The sequence below is a fragment of the Lutra lutra genome, chromosome 4, assembly GCF_902655055.1.
Source record: "Lutra lutra chromosome 4, mLutLut1.2, whole genome shotgun sequence".
Taxonomy (NCBI): domain Eukaryota; kingdom Metazoa; phylum Chordata; class Mammalia; order Carnivora; family Mustelidae; genus Lutra; species Lutra lutra.
Window position 1 is genome coordinate 157,130,381 of NC_062281.1, and position 21,081 is coordinate 157,151,461.

General features: G+C 36.6%; 1 protein-coding gene across 1 annotated transcript in view; it reads left to right on the plus strand.

Moving 5' to 3' along the window:
- Positions 1–21,081, plus strand: part of FAF1 (Fas associated factor 1) — a 478,510-nt gene that overhangs the window by 186,183 nt on the left and 271,246 nt on the right. Inside the window, exon 6 of the mRNA XM_047728777.1 lies at positions 1,294–1,385. Coding sequence (XP_047584733.1) covers positions 1,294–1,385 — 92 coding nt within the window. The remainder of the gene's footprint in view (positions 1–1,293; positions 1,386–21,081) is intronic.

Below are 21,081 nucleotides of genomic sequence, written 5' to 3' on the forward strand. Positions count from 1 at the left end.
TAGTCCAAGAATTATCACTTTTTAATATTCAGTGACATAGCTTACTTACCTTATTTATTACTACTAAAATGTAAAGCTCTATAAGAGAGATCAGGGTGTTCTGTTTACCACTATATCCTCAGTGTTTGGAATAGTCCTGACACAGAATAGGTGGCTCAATAAATATCTGTAGAATAAATATGTATGCCCTGGATTATAATGTAAAAATAAAAAATGTGTTTCTTAATATATTTTGCTATCAAAAAAAAGTTTGAGGGGCACCTGGGAGGCAGAGTCAGTTAACTGTTCAATTCTTGATCTCAGCTCACGTCTTGATCTCAGGGTTGTGAGTTTGTGCCCCAAGTTGGACTTCACACTGGGTATGGAGCTTACTTTAAAAAAAAAAAAAAAAAAAAAAAAGGTTTGAACTATGTTAGTTTTTACTGTCAAGTTAGGAATTTGAAAGGTATGTAGTAATTTTTTTTTAAAGATTTTTATTTATTTGACAGACAGATCACAAGTAGGCAGAGAGGCAGGCAGAGAGAGAGAGGAGGAGGAGGCAGGCTCCCTGCTGAGCAGAGAGCCCAATGTGAGGCTCAATCCCAGGACCCTGGGATCATGACCTGAGCCGAAGGCAGAGGCTTTAACCACTGAGCCACCCAGGCGCCCCGGTATGTAGTAATTTTATAGCCAAAAAATTTAGTGAACTTTTATGGCCAAAAAATTTAGTGAACTTTTGTATGGTTTTCAAGATGTAATTCAGGTGTATTCCAAGAGTAGTTTTTTCACCCTAGATGGGTCATTTTAACAAAAAAATTCTCTGGAGTAAGAGTTAAGTGACCTAGGTAACACTTAACTAGAGACCTCATCCAAGTCACCTTACTGCTCAGGCTCCCAACTCCTCATCTATAAAGTCATAAGGTTGAGGTGCTCCCTATGATCTTTTCTAGGTCTTATCATCTCTGACAACCCACATTGCTATTTTTTGCTAAAATAATCCTGGAATGAAGTGCATATTAGTTTCAAGGGTGTACTTCTTCAATGAAGAAATTAATGACTCTCAACTGTGTTCTTATCTATTGTATCTCATCATGAACTAAAGAATTTATATTTTTTAATGTTCATATTTATGCTTATTTATGGTATATATAGGAGAAACAAGTTACTTGGTTTTAATAGTGCTGCATTATTCTGTTTAGGAAATTGTTAAAAGTTTCAAAAAACTACAATATTGAAAAATTTTAAGAACTTTAGGGGAAAAGTAATGTACAACAACAGTCATTTTTTTGTTTGTCTTTTATTTTTCTTTTTCAGACCGTCTTAAAATCGCTACATTTGCCAAAAAACAACAGTCTTTATGTCCTTACACCAGACTTGCCACCACCTTCATCATCTAGTCATACTGGGTAAGGTGTTTACTTTTCCTGAGAATCTGAAATAAGTTTGATTATTAAGTTGCTTTAAGCTGTATATAAATACCAAAATGAAATCAAATCAAACTCTTGTTGAAGCTTTAACTCACCAACAACTATTAACTACATAAACTTTCAAACTATTTGGTTTAGATAGTTTGATTTTAGTGGTGGAATTTTTTTCCAAAGAAAATCTTTGGCAAAACTCCATTATGGGAAAAATAGTAAAAAATGATAGTGTTCTTTTTGATGGGGAAGGACTAGTGTTGGAAGGAAGAGATTGAGAAAATGGAACTCTAGCTTCTCCCATGGCTAAAGAAGGCAAACCTTTGAGGAAAATTCATCAGGCACTGCAGAATACAGCTTGAAAAGCACTGATACAGCATTTTTATTAAGACTTTATCTCTTTTTGGAATAAAGTATCTTGTTCTTTTTTCATTATTCACAGTGAAACTCGGGACATTTATAGAATGGTAAATGATTTTGATATTAAATTATATATGATGTTATTATTGCTAAGTGAAACAAACTGATCTAAAGTACATGATGTTAATGATAGAGTAATAATATTTGTGAGTACAATATCATTCCAGAACTATGTTTAAGTTGTTCTTAGATTTTTTCCGTTTTTATACACATTTACTTCTTTTTTAATACTACTTGGTGATTTTGTTTAGTAGGGAGACCTGTGTGCCTAAACTTGGGATATTCTCAAACTTTTCCTACCGTATTAAATATCTTTATTATTATATAGTAGTGTTGGGTCCCCCAGTAATGGGTCCATGGTCAAAGGAGCAAGACTGATACAAAGCGAAGATCAAGCAAAGCTTTATTTTGCACCAAGCATCAAGAATCAAACTGACCATCAAACAGATCAGTGGGGGCTGCCCCTTACAGAGAGGGTGACCCCTCCCTGCCTCACAGACTAACTTTTATAGAGTAAAGGCCAGGTGGTTGGGCCTGGCCACACACAGGTGGCCAATGAGATTGTAACACACAGAGAAAGCTGCACAGTCATACTAGGTCACACATAAGTGACCAATTGAATTACAATTTACCCTTTAGTAGACATTTGAACTAGCCTATCACCTTGGTCAGAATTGGAGCCCAAAAGGCGGGGGCCACACTCCTTAGTAGCTAGGGAGACAGTATGCGTGCTCTACTGATTGGCTGTCTCCACCTGACGGGACTCATCCCTGCATTTGGGTGTTATCTCCACCTGACCTGACCCACCCTTTTATTTGGGCTTTGTTACCTGGGACTGATTTCCCTGTCTTGCTTTGAAGTAAGTTCCCCTAGTGGGGGGGGGGGGGCAGGGTCAGTTTAAGTTTTACTGCATAAACAACAAAATGGCTGTTCAACCAAGGTGGGGCTGCTCTGGCTAAATAGGCCCTTACAGTAGGAGGAGAAAATTACTGTTTTTCTCTACTATGCTGCTCACAGAGCAGTTTTGGCTACCAAATGTATGGGGTTCTTTCCCCACACACTGGGCAATTCTTCAATAGAAGCTTGATGTTCTACAATTTAAATAAATTCTGATACCAGCTACCTGGAGATAGCATCTAATCCCATACGTTCAGGGCTCAGTTCCATAAGACTCTTCCCACAATGGACACTATTTCAAGTTGAGGTTGTCTGCTGTGCTTCTGAACAACCGGTTATACAGTGGAGGTTCTCACAGCCCCCTTCTTGGGTTTGATAATTTGCTAGAATGGCTCACAGAATTCGGAAAAGTGCTCTAGTTACTATTACCAAATTATTACAAAACACATTTTAAAGAAATAAATGAACAGCCAGGTGAACAGGTATATATAGGACAAGATATGGAAGTGTCTTGAGCACAGGAGCTTAAAGTTTGGAGTGCTACCCTCACAACATGGATGCATTCTTGTTCACCAACTTGGAAGCTCTTTAAAACACTTCCAGAAAAAATAAAAATAAAACACTTCAGCTAGAGTTTTTTTTATAGAGGCTTTATTGCATAGGCAGGATTGACTAAATTATTGGCTATTAATAATGAACTCAACATCCAGCCCCTCCGCCCTCCCTACAAATGTGGAGGCAGGGAGAATGCAGGTAGCTGAAAGTTCCAGCCCTTTAATCACTTGCTTGCTTTCCCTTGCAACCAGTCCTCATCCTGAGGGTTTTTCTCATAGTCATTAACTCATGAGCAAACTCTTGTGTGGCTGAAAGGGGCTTGTTATGAATAACAAAAGACCCCCTTCTCCTTCCATCTGTAATACTCTTATCATTTAGAAAGTTCCAAGGGTTCTAGGGAGCTCTTGTGGAGGTTGGGGGAGAAGACCAAATGTATATTTCTTATAGATTATGCCATTACAGGTAGATAGTTGCAAAAAAATTAAATTTGGCTTATACCAAAGTAGAAATCACTGAACTGAAAAAAGTTAAATCTAATGTAATTGTATTTGATAGTCTGTTAATAGTTCATTTTGGGTTAAGAATTTAATCACTGTTAAGGTTAGGTTAAGAATCAGTCACTGTTCATTTTCCATGTTAAGATCACATATTAATGGGAGATTGAATTTGTACATTATTGCAAACAGCCAAACAGTAGTAGTCCTTGTGTTTATAGCAATGTTGATATCAACGCTACATGAGATTAAGTTAAACAAGGAGTTATTTGTATGGTTCTGTATTTAGTCAGGACATTATTTTTGTAATTTAGTTAACAGAGTGTAATCACTGTCACCCAATCTGTAGTCCACATAATTATGAGCAGATAGGAGACATTATTGATTATAATCCATTGCTTTTTAGTCTTATGATTAAATTGATTTATTAAAATGTCTTCTTGGGCTAATGGAATTGTTCTTCATTGCAATGTGGCTGACCTTCCTTTGATTGTCAAATTGCTCAGTTCCTAGGCAAGCAGGGCCCTATAGTGCTTATGAAATGCAGTGTTTTATTGGCAAATGAGTATTTAATACAACACTAAAGTGGTCTTTATGAATCTCTTCCAAAGTTTCTATTTTAATTCCATTTAACCTATGATGTTATGTTAGTTTCAGGTGTACAATATAGTAATTCAATAATTCCATGCATCACCTGGAGCTAATCACAACTAGTGCGTTCCTTAAGCCCCATCACCTATTTAAGCCATCCCTCTACCCACCTCCTTTCTGATAACCATTAGTTTGTTCTCTACAGTTAAGAGTCTGTTTCTTGGTTATGTCTCTTTCTCTCTTTTTCTCCTTCGCTCATTTGTTTCTTAAATTCCACATAGGAGTGAAGTCGTATGGCATATGTTTTTCTCTGACTGATTTAGTTTGCTTAACATTATACTCTTTAGCCTCATCACATTGTTGCAAATAGTGATTTCATTTTGTTTTATGGCTGAATAATATTCCATTGTATATATATACTGCATCTTCTTTATTCATCATCAGTGGACGCTTTGGCTGTTTCCATATCTTGGCCATTGTAAATAATGCTGCTATAAATATATGGGTGCATATATCCTTTTGAATTTGTGTTTTTGTATTCTTTGGGTAAATACCTGGTAGTGCAATTGCTGGATTGTAGAGTAATTCTATTTATTAAAAATATTAAAACATTAAGTTTTGAGGAATGTCCATACTGTTTTCAAGTGGCTGCACCAGTTTGCATTCCCACCAACAATGCAGGAGGGTTCTTTGTTCTCCACATCCCTGTTAACACTTGTCTCTCGTGTTTTTTGATTTTAGCCATTCTGACAAGTGTGACGTGATAGCATATGGTGATTTAGCTTTGCTCTTCCCTGATGTTGAGCATCTTTTCATGTGTCTGCTGGCCATCTGTATATCTTCTTTGGAGAAATGTCTGGTGTTTGGGTGTTGAGTTGTACAAATTCTTTATATTTAGGATACTAAGACTTCATTGGATAATGTCATTTGCAAATATTTCCTCACATTCTGAAAGTTTGCCTTTTGGTTTTATTGATTGTTTCCTTCACTCTGCAGAAACTTTTCATATTGATGCAATCCCGATAGTTTATTTTTATTTTTGATTCTCTTGCCTCAGGACACATACCTAGAAAAAAGTTGCAACGGCTAATGTCAGAGAAGTTATTGCCTGTATTATCTTCTAGGATTTTTATGGTTTCAGGTCTTGCATTTAGGTCTTTCATCCATTTTGAATTTATTTTTCTGTATGATGTAGAAAAGTGGTTCAGTTTCTTTTGCATGTTGCCATCCAGTTTTCCCATCAATATTTTTGAAGAGACTGTCTTTCCCATTGGATATTCTTTCCTGCTTTGCCATAGATTAATTGACCATGTAGGTGTTATTTATTTCTGGGTTTTCTGTTCTGTTCCATTGATCTGTGTCTTTTTTTTCCCAGTAACATACTCTTTTGATTACTACAGCGTTGTAAAATAATTTGAATTCTGGAATTGTGATGTCCCTAGATTTGCTTTTCCTTTTCAAGGTTGCTATGGCTATTCAGGCCCTTTGTGGTTCCATATAAATTTTAGAATTGTTTGTTCTAATTCTGTGAAAAATGCTTGTGGTATTCTGATAGGGATTACATTAAATGTGTAGATTGCTTTGGTTAGTATAGACATTTTATTTATTTATTTTTTAAGATTTTATTTATTTATGGGGCGCCTGGGTGGCTCAGTGGGTTAGACCGCTGCCTTCGGCTCGGGTCATGATCTCAGGGTCCTGGGATTGAGTCCCACGTCGGGCTCTCTGCTCAGCGGGGGGCCTACTTCCCTCTCTCTCTCTCTGCCTGCCTCTCTGTCTACTTGTGATCTCTGTCAAATAAATAAATAAAATCTTTAAAAAAAAAAATTATTTATTTATTTATTTATTTGACACAGAGAGAGGAAGAGACCAGCGAGAGGGAATACAAGCAGGGGGAATTGGAGAGGGACAAGCAAATTCCCTGCTGAGCAGGGGAGCCTGATGTGGGGCTGGATCCCAGGACACTGGGATCATGACCTGCGCTGAAGGCAGAGCTACCAGGCACCCCTGGTATAGACTTTTAACAGTATTATTCTTCTAATCCATGAACATGGAATGTCTTCTCATTTCATTTGTCATCTTTAATTTCTTCATCAATGTTTATAGTTTTCAGAATACAGGTCTCTCAGCTGTTTGGTTAGGTTTATTCCTAGGTATCTTACTATTTTTGGTACAACTGTAGATGTGATTATTTTTTAAATTTCTTTTTCTGCTGCTTCAGTATTGGAATATAGAAGTGCAACAGATTTCTGTAGATTGAATTTGTATCCTGCAACTTTACTGAATTTTTCTATCAGTTCTAGGAGTCTTTTGTGTTTTCTTTATATAGTATCATGTCATATGCATAGTGAGAATTTTACTTCTTGCTGATCTGGATGCGTTGTATTTATTTTTGTTGTCTGATTGCTGTGGCTAAGACTTTGAGCACTATGTTGAATAGAAGTGGTGAGAGTGGGCATCCTTGTCTTTTTGTCTGACTTTAGGGGAAAGGCTCTCAGTTTTTCCCCATTGAGGAGGATGTTAGCTGTGGTTTTGTTCTATATGGCCTTTTGTATGTTCTCTCTAAACCTACTTTTTGAGGGTTTTTTTTTTTTTTTTAAGATTTTATTTATCCATTTGACAGGCAGAGATCATAAGTAGGCAGAGAGGCAGGCAGAGAGAGAAAAGAGGAAGCAGGCTCCCTGCGGAGCAGAGAGCCTGATGTGAGGCTCTATCCCAGGACCCTGGGATCATGACCTGAGCCGAAGGCAGAGGCCTTAACCCCTTGAGCCACACAGGCGCCCCTGAGGGTTTTTATCATGAATGAATGTTGTACTTTGTCCAGTGCTTTTTCTGCTTTCATTGAAATGATCATATGGTTCTTATCCTTGAAATGATCATATGGTTCTTATGATATGGTGTATCATATTGATTAATTTGCAAATTTTGAACCATCCTTGCAGCCCAAGAATGAATCCTACTTGATTGTGGTGAATGACATTTGTAATGTATTGTTGGATTTGGTCTGCTAGTATCCTTTTGAGGATTTTTGTATCTATGTTCATCAGAAATATTGGCCAGTAGTTCTCTCTCTCTCTCTTTCTCTTTTTTGGTGAGGTATTTTTATCTGGTTTTGGTATCAGGGTAATGCTGGTGGCCTTGTATAATGAATTTAGAAATTTTCCTTCCATTTCTGTTTTTTTTTTGGAGTAGTTTGAGAATAGGTTATTAGCACTTCTTCAAATGTTTGGTAGAATTTGCCTTTGAAGCTGTCTGTTCCTAGACTTTTGTTTGTTGTGAGTTTTTTGATTACTGATTCAATTTCATTACTGGTAATCAGTCTGCTCAAATTTTCTATTTCTTTTGTTTAAGTCTTGGTAGGTTATTTATTTTTAGGAATTTATCCATTTCTTCTAGGTTATCCAATTTGTGAGCATATAGTTTTCATAATATTCTCTTATAATCGTTTATATTTCTGTAGTCTTCATTATTTCTCCTCTTTCACTTGTGATTTAATTTATTTGGGTCCTTTTTTTCCTTGATGAGTCTGGCTAGAGGCCTATCAGTTTTACTGATTTTTTCCAAAGAACCAGCTCCTGGTTTCATTGATCTTTTCTGTTGTTTTTTAAGTTTCTATATCATTTATTTGTCCTAATCTTTATTATTTCCTTCATTTTGCTGGCATTAGGTTTTGTTTTTTGCTCTTTTTCTAGCTCCTTTAGGTCTAAGGTTGAGTCATTTATTGGAGATTTTTCTTGCTTCCTGAGGTAGGTCTGTATTGCTGTGAACTTCCTCTTAGAACCATTTTTGCTGTATCCCAAAGATTTTGAACCATTGTGTTTTCATTTTCATTTGTTTCCATGTACTTTTTTAAAAATTTCTTCTTACTTCTTTGTTGACCCATTCATTGTTTAGTAGCATGTTATTTAACCTCCATGTATTTGTGGTCTTTCCAGATTTTTTCTTGTGGTTGACTTCTAGTTTCATAGTCTTGTGGTCAGAAAAGATGCACAGTATGACTTCTTTTTAAATTTGATGTGGCCTGTTTTGTTTTGCCTAATATGTGATTTATGCTGGAGAGTGTTCCATGTACACTTGAAAAGAATGTGTATTCTGCTGTTTTAGGATGAAATGGTCTGAATATATCTGTTAAATCCCTCTGGTCCAGTGTGTCATTCAAAGCCATTGTTTCCTTCTGTCCATTGATGTAAGTGGGGTGTTAAGGTCTCCTACTATTATTGTATTTTTATTGATTAATTCCTTTATGTTTGTTATTAACTGTTTGATGTATTTGGGTGCTCCCATATTGGGTACATAAATATTTGTATTTGTTATATCTTCTTGTTTGATTGTCCCCTTTATTATTATATAGTGTCCTCCTTTATCTCTTGTTATAGTCTTTGTTTTAAAGGCTATTTTGTTTGATATAAGTATTGCTACTGTGGCTTTCTTTTTACATCGACTTTCATGATAAATGTTTTTCCATCCCCTCACTTTCAGTGTTTGTTTGGGCATCTTTAGGTCTAAAATGAGTGTCTTCCAGGCATCCTATAAATGGGTCACTTTTTTTTAATCCATTCCATCACCCTTTATCTTTTTTTTTTTTTAAGATTTTATTTATTTATGTGACAGACAGAGAGATCACAAGTAGGCAGAGAGGCAGTCAGAGAGAGAGGGGGGAAAGCAGGCTCCCTGTTGAGCAGAGAGCCCAATGCGGGGCTCAATCCCAGGACCCTGAGATCATGACCTGAGCCGAAGGCAGAGGCTTAACCCACTGAGCCACCCAGGCGCCCCACCCTTTATCTTTTGATTGGAGCATTTACTCCATTTACATGTTGTCATTTTGTTACTTGTTTTGTGGGTGTTTCTGAAGATTTTCTCTGATCCTTTCTTGTCTTTCTTTCATGGTTTTCTTTAGTGATATATTTTGATTTCTTTCTCTTTATTCTTTGCATATATATATTAGTACTTTTTGATTTGTGGTTACCATAAGCTTTATATACAACGTCTTCTTCATTCAGCAATCTATATTAAGTTGATCATCATTTAAGCTTGAAGCCATTTTTTTTACTCCTCCCCACATTTGAGGTATATGGTGTTATATATTACATTCTATTATATTATGAGTTCCTTGACTGGCTTTTTACAGAAATATTCATTTTTTACTACTTTTCTGTTTCCTGCTGTTATACTGTCACTTTAGGTCTCTCCTTTCCACTCAAAGAGTCCCTTCTAATATTTCTTGCAGGCTGGCTTAGTGGTCTTGAACTCCTTTCATTTTAGTTTGTGTGGGAAACTCTTTATATCTCCTATTTGATGATAGCCTTCTTGGATAGGCTTCTTGGCTGTAGATTTTTTCCATTCAGCACTTTCAAATATATTATGCCACTCTCTTCTGGTTTAGAAAGTTTCAGCTGAAAAATCCCCTGTTGGCCTTATGGGTTTCCCATGTAAGTTATAGTCTTCTTTTTCTTGCTGCTTTTAAAAACTTTCTTCATTACAATATTTTGCCATAGTTTAATTATATGTTGGTGTGAATCTGCTTTTATTGACTTTAATGGGGGTTTTCTGTGCCTCTCCTGTTTCTTTCCCCAGATAAGGGATGTTTTCAGCTCTTTTTTAAAAAATTATTTATTTATTTATTTATTTATGAGAAAGATAGCAAGAGAGAGATTATGAGCAGGGGCAGAGGGAGAAAGAGGGGGAGTAGCAGGCCCCCCACTGAATAGGGAGCCCAACATGGAGCTCAATCCCTGGACCCTGGGATTAAGACTTGAAGGCAGACGTTTAACTGACTGAGCTACCCAAGCACCTCTGTTTTCAGCTATCATTTCTTCAAATAATTTCTCTGCCCCCTTTTCTCTCTTCTTCTTCTGGGACTCTTGTATATGAATGTTATTACCTTTGATTTAGTCACTGAGTTCTCCAAGTCTTTTCTTGTTTTGTGTAATTCTTTTTTCTCTCTTTTGTTTGGTTTGATTACTTTTTATTACTCTTGTCTTCTAGGTCATTAATTTTTTCCTCTGCTTCTCCCAGAAGCTGTTCATCGCTATTCATTCCATAAAGTATGTTTCTCATTTTGTTTATTGATCACATTATCTCTGTTATGTTATTACTTATCTCTGTGTTAAAGATCTCATTCATGTCCTCTGTCTTTTCTGAAGTCCAGAGTGAATCCTTATGATCACTACCTTATATTCTCTACCAGGCATGTTACTTTTATCTGTTTCACCTAGATCTCTGGCTCTGGCCTTGTCCTATTCTTTAATTTGGGATAAATATTTCTGTCTTCTCATTTTGTCTAAGTCTCTGTGCCTGTTCTTGTGTGTTAGGAGTCATCAGTATCTGCTCTTCTTGAGGGTAATGGCTTTATTAAGAAGCCCTCTAATGCCATGCAGTATTGTCTCTCCTGTTCCCCAGGGCCTGACACTTGCAGAAGTGTCTCCATTGTGTGCTGGCTGTGCTCTGTTGTTTTGTCCTGCCTGCTTTATCTTCAGGTCAGTTATCTGTAGAGGCTCTCTTTGCCTGTTGTGGGCAGTGTTTCCACTTCTAAATGAGGTGTGCTCTGGTATATTTGTGAAGTGAGACCTGTCACCTCCATGGAACTGAGGCTCCACAAAACTCCCATGTTTGGAGACACGGTGTGAGCACAGGTTTGGGCTATCTTCTGGAGCTGGAGACTGCCACAGTGGACTGATGCAAGCATGATTGGGAAGGGTATTTATTCTGGAGCATGGGGGTGGTGTGTGGCTTGGTGTAATCAAGTTAGGTAGCAGGTGTCCATGCTGTGCTGGTTCCTACAGGTGATCCTGTGGTCATGCTGAGGGGCAGGTAGTGAAATGGTGCTGGCCAGTTCCTTTGTTCTGGAGTCGCCTTTCCATGAATGCTCCTTCTCTGGGATGCTCTCCAAAATGAGCAAACAGCCTACCCACTGTGTCCCCCAGGAGCTCTTCAGATCACTGTTTCTACTCTTTGCCCTTGGGTTGTTTGCCTGCCATCTTTCCAAGAGTAGCTTAATGCCCTCTGGCTTCTATTCCAGCCAAGTCTGCGGACCCTTAAAACTCCAGGCTTTAGGTCCACTTGCTGCAAGAAGTCATGAAATTCGGCTCTTCTTGCTTTCCCAGCCATCTGCTATGGGGATTGATTTTCCTCTTTTGCTCTCCTGTGTGCTAGTCACCCATCTCCAGGACCCAGGCTTCCTCCTCACTGTGGTGGCCATAGTCTGTTTTTCTCCCAAACTGTATCTCCACACTTCCTACCTTCTTTCATGTAACCTCTTCTCTACCTTTAGTTGTTGAGTTTGTACTCCCAGTCTTCAGATGAATTTCTGGGGTTAGAATGATTTGATAATTATCTAATTGTATTCCTGGGAAAAGGCAAGCCTAAGGTCCTTCTACTCTGCCATGATCTTCCAACCTGGCTTAATGGATTTTTACCAAGTTATAATGATGCTGTTTCCTTTGTTGGAACAGTAGGACAAATAAAATTCAAAGCTAAACAGAAGTCATAAAAGCACAGAGTATCTGGGGAGTGGGAGGAGGGACATGCAGAAGCTCCTATTAATGAAAAAATCATGTTAATGTACATTTTATTAAAATCTAACTAAAATCCAAGTTGTTTTTCTTTTAGTGTGTTAATCTAATATATCTTTCCATAAAACTAGAGAGTATGTCCCCCTTTTTTTTGGTGATGTATATTTGATTTGATTTCATGGGAGACAATTGAAAAAATCCATGCATAACCTTAAATTAATTACTATAATTATTTTGAACTTGTGATATGTTTTTAAATTATTTACTGACAAACCATTTTATTCTCAAGGTTTGGTGAGAACTGTAGATCTAGAGAACACTACAGTTTAAACCATGTCCTATAAGAATTTTTATTTATTTTACTGCCACTAGGGGGTGCCTGGTAATTGAATCTGTTTTTATATTTACAATTTCTGAAAAAAGAAAACACTAGAAAGAAATTTATGATATGTATGTCTATAATTATGCTTAGAATTATTTTATTTTTTACTTTTAGAATTATTTTAACATAAATTATATTTTTCAGAAAACAATATCAAGCTAAGAATATAAGAGCAATCTCTTATTCATAACCTGTGTAATAGTTGAAAATCATCTAAAAACACTTCTTAATAAATCAGATTTCACTAATTAATAGAAAAGCGAAACAGTATCCCGATGGCAACACTTCAGACTATGCTATAAGTCAAAGTAAAATTAGCAAAGAGAAAAAAACCTGTTAATTATACACATTTCATATTATAAGATTTAGTCCACCAAGGATTTAATTATTACATACTGGATAAAAATAAGCTCTGTCCTCAAGTAGCTTATAAAGTATTAGGCTTTTTCTTAATTTGTCTCTTTACAGGAATTTTGCTTGGATACCACTCATTCTTAATGCTCTGCCTGCCACTCAGGTTGATTCATTCAGTAAGCGCCTCTTTTCATCTGCTCTAAAGGTTGGCGTTCCTGAGAGTTCTGTTCTCAGCAGTCTCTCCTACTGTAATTTCTCCCTGTAACTACTCTGATATCTACTTAGTCCTTCATTTTCCAAATATGTATAGATGACACATAGTCTGTTTAATCAACCCATATGTCCTAGTTGCCAATGGAGCTTTTCACAGGTGTGTATCCACATGTAATTCAAAGTCATATGTCTAGAAATGAGAAGAGAAAAATAACCTACATACTTCTAGAAAGAAAAAAAAGTGGGAAAACTTAGTCAATACATCAGTAAGCAGTAATATGATAAAGGAGCACAGGAAAACAGAGTAGAGAGCAGAAAATATGACAGCAAAAAAAAATCATGCATATTTAAATCTCAGTAAAGTATTAAACTCCTATTAAAAGCTCTCAAATAGGATTTTAAAAATAGTCCACTGTATGTTGTTCACCAGAGAATCATCTATTTTTTTTAAAAGATCTTTCATTTATTTATTTGAGAGAGAGACAGTGAGAGAGAGTATGAGAGGGGAGAAGGTCAGAGAGAGAAGCAGACTGGGAGCCCAATGTGGGACTTGATCCTGGGACTCTGGGATCACGACCTGAGCCAAAGGCAGTTGCTTAACCAACTGAGCCACCCAGGCACCGCAGAGAATCATCTTTTGGAGAAATGGCATAGAAAAGGGAAAATAAAGGGACAGAAAATTATATTCTAGCTAAATATTAGTTAAAATAATACATAGCAATATTAGTATCACATAAAGTTGAATTTAAGGCAAATAGTAATGAGGGCCATTTTACCAAGAAGATAGGACAGTCGTGAACTTATGTGTACAAATCAGCAAAATTGGTAGAATTACAAGGAGAAATAGAGCAACCACAATCATATACAAACATATTTCAGAAACTAATGAATTAAGCAACATATTTTTGCAGACTATAGAAGATTTGAATAGTCAAGTCAAATACAAATGGAATACATATGAAAATTGGCCATTACTAGAACACAACACCAGTATCAAAGAATCACTATCATACTGACCTCATTCTCTGACCATTATGCAATTAAATTAGAGGTGAAGTAATAATAAAAAATATCTCTGAGATTCTCCATATATTTAGATTACTACAAATGATTTATTTCAGAATTATGGGTCAAAATGAAGTCATAATAAAAATAATAAATAATATAATAATAAAAATAATAAAAATAACAAATAATAAATAATAAAATAAAAAAATAAATAAAATAAAATTAAAAAATAAAAAAATAATAAAAAACACTAGATATTTAGAAGTGAACACAGTGAGAGTTCTAGATACTAAAACTTAGAATACAGCAAAAGTGTACCTAGAGGCAAATGTGTAATCTTAAGTCCACTAATTAGAAGACAAGAAAGATAGAAAACAATTGAATTGTTGTTCAATTTAAGAAAATAGAGAAATAACAACAGAGTAAGTCAGAAGAAAATAGAAGGAAAGGAAGATTAAGTAGCAGAAATTACTGATAGAGGTAATCTACAGCAAATTAACTTTTTGCTTAGAAAGTCAAGCCAGGAAAAAATAAGAGTAAGTACAAATAAAAATTCAGGTATGAAAAAGGGGATTTAGTCATAGATTCAGAAGAGATTTCTTAATTAATAAAGTAGCTATTAAATTAATACTAAACATAAAAGAAATTAATAAATTGTTTTAAACAAAAATAAATACAGATAAATAATAATAAAAATATGTATCTTTATATAAGAAAATCCTGAAATTTAAAGAAATGGAGAGTTTTATATAAAATTAAAACTACTAAAATTAGTACAAGAAGGAAACAGATAACCTGAAAAAAATGGTAAGCATTAAAGAAACTGAATTAACAGTCAAAAATTTGATATGCCACTCCTTCCCACTCTCTCTACCCCAGAGGATTTCCATGATGAAATCTTACCAACTCTTCATGAGAGTGTCCCAATCTTAAATTCTTCCCAGAGGTCTTGCTACCTATCTTATGTTATAATGCTCATTAGAATCTTGATACCCAAACCAAAAAAAGATAATGTAAGAAAAAATTACCTCAACTTGTAACCAGAGATAATAAAATGAGTGGGTAAACTTTTCTTTGTCCACTCTCAGCTTTACCATTTAATCATCTCTTTTTCCCCTGTCCCTAATCCATACCTTCAAATGGCATCTCTCTCCAAATTCAAATGGTGTTATAAGATTTAAAGGAAACAATAGCCCTCTTTTGAAAAACATAACTTGATTATATTTCTTCCCTGCTCAAACCCCTCTACTAGCTTTTAATCACAATTAGGATAAAAATCCAAGTTCCTTGCTATGACCCATGAAGGATTTACATAATCTTGTTCCTGACCTTCTCCCTCATTTCATCTCTTACAACTCTCCTTCTGGCTCATAGCTTGCCAGCCACACTGGCCTACTTGCTCTTCTTTATTTTTTTTTTAATTTAATTTATTTATTTGTCAGAGAGAGAGAGAGAGAGCGCGCACAAGCAGGGGGAGCGGCAGGCAGAGCAGGCAGAGGGAGAAGTAGGCTCCTGCTGAGCAAGGAGACCCACACGGGACTCAGGCCCAGGACCCTGGGATCATGACCTGAGCCGAAGGCAGTGGCTTAACTGACTTACCCAGCCAGGTGTCCCACCTCTTCTTTAAACATTTTAAATGTGCTTCTACTTCAGGGCATTTGCCTATTCCCCTGCCTGGAATGATCTTCCATCAATAATCAATTTAGTTTATTTCTTTACTTTAGTCAGTCCTCTGCTCAAATGTCACATCCTCAGAGAGGCTTTTCTTGATCCCTCTGCCTAAAACAGCCCCTCTGTCATACTTTCTCCCTTTATCTTGCTTTATCACAGAAATGCATTACTTTATTAATATATTCATATTTCTTGTCCATCTTCTTCATCACAATGTAAAGCTACAAGAAATCAGGGACTTTTTTTTGTTTAGTGCTATAGCCTCAGCAGCTAAAAGAGTACCTAAAACATACTAGGTACTTAGAAATATTTGTAGAATAAATACTGTGAAGTGACACAGTCCTAAGGATATTTGCCTCTTAAAGACCTAATCTAAGGAGTAAAGTTCTAGTGGTGGGATAACAAGCATTATGCAGAACAGAGATTAAATATCTGGGGAAGAGATGATCTTAAACATGTCTCATAAATGTAATGAGTTAGACAATCTTCACTTCTTAGCATGAGGTTATCCTTTATTTTTGTCCATTGTTCTTTATATCTTTTCTCCTCAAAATATGGAAGGAGCTCTGGCTTTATAGAACACATAAACTATTCAGTTCTATATTTGCCCTACACTGGCTTTTTGGCCTGAGGTAACATTTTTCCTCTATGAGACTAGTTTCCTTAGTATTAGTTCATGTATGACTATCTTCTCCAACCAGATTCAGAGCAGTGAAAAGGAAGAACATTCTTAATGAACAGCTCCCTCAGTTTATGGAAGGGTTACATATATAAAATGCCCTTAATAACAAATACTTGTAATGAATATGAAAAGTTCCATGACTAATTGAGGAATGTGATTTTTGGTCTATGCATCCTAGTTTCTTCATTGGCTATTTTGCTAACTGTCAAATTTGTCATAAAGTGTTTTGTTTTGTTCTGTTTTTTAAGATTTTATTTATTTATTTGACAGAGACAGAGAGACCTAAAGGTAGATGCTTAAGAACTGAGCCACCCAGGTGCCCCATAAAGTGTTTTCCAGATAAATTAAGAGTTCATCTATCATGTTATTCATGAAGGGTATCCATTACCAGATGTCATTTATTAGGTACAGATTGAGTACCTCTTACAAAGTGTTAAGTCATTGTTCTAGGTACTGGGGATACAATAAGGAACAAGAAGACAAAGATGCCTGCTTTCATGGGGTTTACAATATAGTATGTGTAGAGGTGTGTTGGGGGGACAGGCAACAAAGTATAAAAACATAAGAAAAATTATTAGGTGATAATAAGTGCTTTCTAGATAACTAAAGTAGAGTGACATGATAAGAATTGGGTCACTGCTGTAGGTTGTAAGCTCAGGAAAGACCTCTCTGAAGACATTCTGTTTGAGCTGAGACATGATGGCTGAGGATCCATTCAAGTGAAGAGCAGAATAAAAAGTATTCTAGGTAAGGTAAAGTATTCTAGGTAAATAATGCCAAAGCTTTCAGGCCATATATCAATATAGATGGAGAAGGTTAAATATTTTTGGATTTGGTATTCCTGGTGATTGCTTGCTAGAAAAAGACTGAGAAGATGCCTTGGTAATAAGACAGTCTTTTCAACTTGCTTTGGTCTTCTACTGATAAGTGATAAAAAGGTCCAGTTCCATTTTAGTTATATAGATTTTCTTCATTTTATGGAAAGTTGACAGAAAACAAGGTATCCCCTGTATAGTTGTCCCTTTTACTAGTAGTAATTGATTCATGCTGTTGAACTTTGACCTTTTATACTGGGAGGATGGTTCCAGTTTATATTTTAATGACTTTTATGAGGGTGTTTTTGAGCTCTGGTCATGAAGTCAAACATATGGTCTGCTTATGTGGCCTCTGAGTTGTGAAGTTGCTGTTAACTATAGCTTTGAATTAATTGCTATTGTACAAGCAGGGGTAAAACCAGGGTGCTAATTGGGAATCTTGTGATAGTTGAGTAAACCACTGGTGTTAATATATATGGCTTTTTTTTTTTTTTTGGTCCTTGGAAAACCATTTGTAGGAAAGCAGGTAACAGTAGTCTTGAATTAAGCAAGAGGAGGGTGTTATATTTTCCACTGGGTGCTGTGGAGAGTAATTGAGGAGTAATGAGTCAAGGTATCTGAGTTGTAGCCCCAGCTCTGCCACAGAATCATTGTATGACTGTAGATAGATAGGTCACTCTTCTGCTCTTGGCCTCAGATACTACCAGAAAATACAGAGATTCTTCTAGATTCTTAGGCATCTGTGGTGCCACTCATTTTTCCTTTTCTCTAGGGTTCTAATCAGTGGATTATACATATAAAAATTAGTATTTAAATTAAAAAACAAAACTGCTTTAATAGCCAGATGAGCACACAATAGAACATGTGGTTGGTTGGTTGGCTTATTTATTTATTTATTTATTTTTATCGTACATCATTAGTTTTTTATGTAGTGTTCAATGATTCGTTAGTTGCATATAATAACCAGTGCCCATCACATCACATGCCCTCCTTTAATGCCCATCACCCAGTTACTATATCCCCTCACCCACCTCCCCTTCTCTAACCCTCAGTTTGTTTCCCAGAGTCAAGAGTCTATCATGGTTTGCCTCCCTCTCTGATTTCTTCCTGTTCAGTTTTCCTCCTCTTCTTCTATGATCCTCTGCACTATTTATGTTCCACATATGAGTGAAACTGTATGATAATTGTCTTTCTCTATTTGACTTATTTCACTTAGTATAATACCTTCCAGTTCCATCCATGTCAATCTAAATGGTAGGTAAAGGGTAGGTATTCATTTTCTGATGGCTGAATAATATTCTATTATATGTACAAACCACATCTTCTTTGTCCATTCATCTGTTGAAGGACATGTTGGCTCCTTCCACAGTTTGGCTATTGTGGACATTGCTGCTGTGAACCAGTTTGGGGTACAGGTGCCCCTTCTTTCCACTACATCTGTATATTTGGGGTAAATACCCAGTACTGTAGTTGCTGGGTTATAGGGTAACATCTTGAGAAACCTCCATACCATTTTCCAGAGTGGCTGTACCAACTTGCATTCTCACCAACAGTGTAAGAGGGTTCCCCTTTCTCTGCATCCTTGCCAACATTTGTTATTCCCTTTCTTGTTCATTTTAGCCATTCTAACTGGTATAAGGTGGTATCTCATTGTGATTTCGATTTGTATTACCCTGATGATAAGTTATGTGGGGCATTTTTTTCATGTGTCTGTTGGCCATTTGTATGTCTTTGGAGAAGTGTCTGTTCATGTCTTCTGCCCATTTCTTGACTGGATTTTTTGTTTTTTGGGTATTGAGTTTGAGAAGTTCTTTATAGATCTTGGGTACCAGCCCTTTATCTGTACTGTCATTTGCAAATACTTCTCCCATTCTGTAGGTTGCATTTTAGTTGACTATTTCCTTTGCCATGCACAAGCTTTTATCTAATAAAGTCCCAGTAGATCACTTTTGCTTTTGTTCCCCTTGCCTTTAGAGACGTGTCTTGCAAGAAGTTGCTGTGGCTAAAGTCAAAGAAGTTACTGCCTGTGTTTTCCTCTAGGATTTTGATGGATTCCTATCTCACATTTAGGTCTTTGATCCATTTTGAGTATGGTGTAAGAAAATGGTGAAGTTTCATTCTTCTGCATGTGGCTCTCCCAATTTTCCCAGCACCATTTATTTGAGAGACTTTTTCCCATTAGATAATCTTTCCTGCTTTGTTGAAGATTAGTTGACCATAGAGTGAGGATCCATTTCTGAGGTCTCTATTCTGTTTCCATTGATCTATGTGTTCATTTTGTCTGTTTGTTTGTTTTTAAAGATTTTATTTATTTATTTGACAGAGATGCAGCAAGAGAGGAAACACGGCAGGGGGAGTGGGAGAAGGAGAAGCAGGCTTCCTGCCGAGCAGAGAGCCTGATACGGGACTCAATCCCAGGACTCTGGGATCACGACCTGAGCTGAAGGCAGACGCTTAACGACTGAACCACCCAGGCACCCCATGTGTCTGTTTTTGTGCCAGTATCATGTGTCTGGAGGTTTGCAGCTTCGTACTATATCTTGAAGTCAGGCATTGTGATGCCCCCAGCTTTGCTTTTCTTCTTCAGCAATCTCCTGGGAATTTTAGGTCTTTTCTGGTTCCATACAAATTTTAGGATTGTTTGTTCCTGCTGTGTGAAAAATGCTGATGGTATTTTGATAGAGATTGCATTGAATATGTAGATTGCTCTGGACAGTATAGACATTTTCACAATGCTATTCTTCTATCCATGAGTGTGGAATGTTTTTCCCTCTCTTTTTGTCTTCCTCAATTTCTTTCTTAAGTGTTCTGTAGTTTCTAGAGTACAGATCCTTTACATCTTTGGTTAGGTTTATCCCTAGGTATCTTATGGTTTTTGGTGTAGTGTAAATGGGATAATTCCTTGATTTCTCTTTCTTAGTCACATTGTTAGTGTATAGAAATGCAATTGATTTCTGTACATTGATTTTGCATCCTGCCATGTTGCTGAATTGCTGTATGAGTACTAGCAATTTGGGGGTGGAGTCTTTTGGGCTTTCCACATAAAGTATCATGTCATCTGTGAAGAGTGAGAGTTTGACTTCTTCTTTGCCAATTTGAATACTTTTTATTTCTTTTTTGTTGTCTGACTGCTGAGGCTAGGACTTCTAGTGCTATGTTTGAACAATAATGGTGGAGAATGGGCATCCCTGTCCTGTTCCTGCCCTTAAGGGAAAAAGCTCTCAGTTTTTACCATTGAGTTCACTGTGGGCTTTTCGTAGAAGGCTTTTGTGATATTGAGGTATGTTCTCTCTATCCCTGCACTTTGAAGAGTTTAAATCAAGAAAGGATACTGTATTTTGTCAGATATTTTTTTTTTTTTTTGGATCAAGAGAGGATCATATGGTTCTTGTGTTTTCTTTATTAATGTGATCTGTCATGTTGATTGGTTTGTGAATGTTGAATCACCCTTCTACACCAAGAATAAATCTCACCTGTTCATGGTGAGTAATCCTTTTAATGTACTGTTGGAACCTATTGGTCTGGCATCCATGTTCATCAGGGATATTGGCACATAGTTCTCCTTTTAATGAGGTCTTTATCTGGTTTTGGGATTAAGGTAATGCTGGCCTTATAGAATGAGTTTGGAAGTTTTCTTTCCCTTTCTATTTTTTGAAACCGCTTTGTGGTAGAATAGGTATTATTTCTTCTTTAAATGTTTGATAGAGGGCGCCTGGGTGGCTCAGTGGGTTAAGCCGCTGCCTTCGGCTCGGGTCATGATCTCAGGGTCCTGGGATCGAGGCCCACATCGGGCTCTCTGCTCAGCAGGGAGCCTGCTTCTCTCTCTCTCTCTCTCTCTGCCTGCCTCTCCGTCTACTTGTGATCTCTCTCTGTCGAATAAATAAATAAAATCTTTAAAAAAAAAAATAAATGTTTGATAGAATTCCCCCTGGAAGCCATCCAGCCCTGGACTCTTATTTTTTGGGAGTTTTTTGATTACTGCTTCAATTTCCTTATTGGTTATGGGTCTGTTCAGATTTTCTATTTCTTCCTGTTTCACTTTTAGTAGTTTATAAGTTTCCAGGAATGCATCCATTTCTTCCAGATTGCCC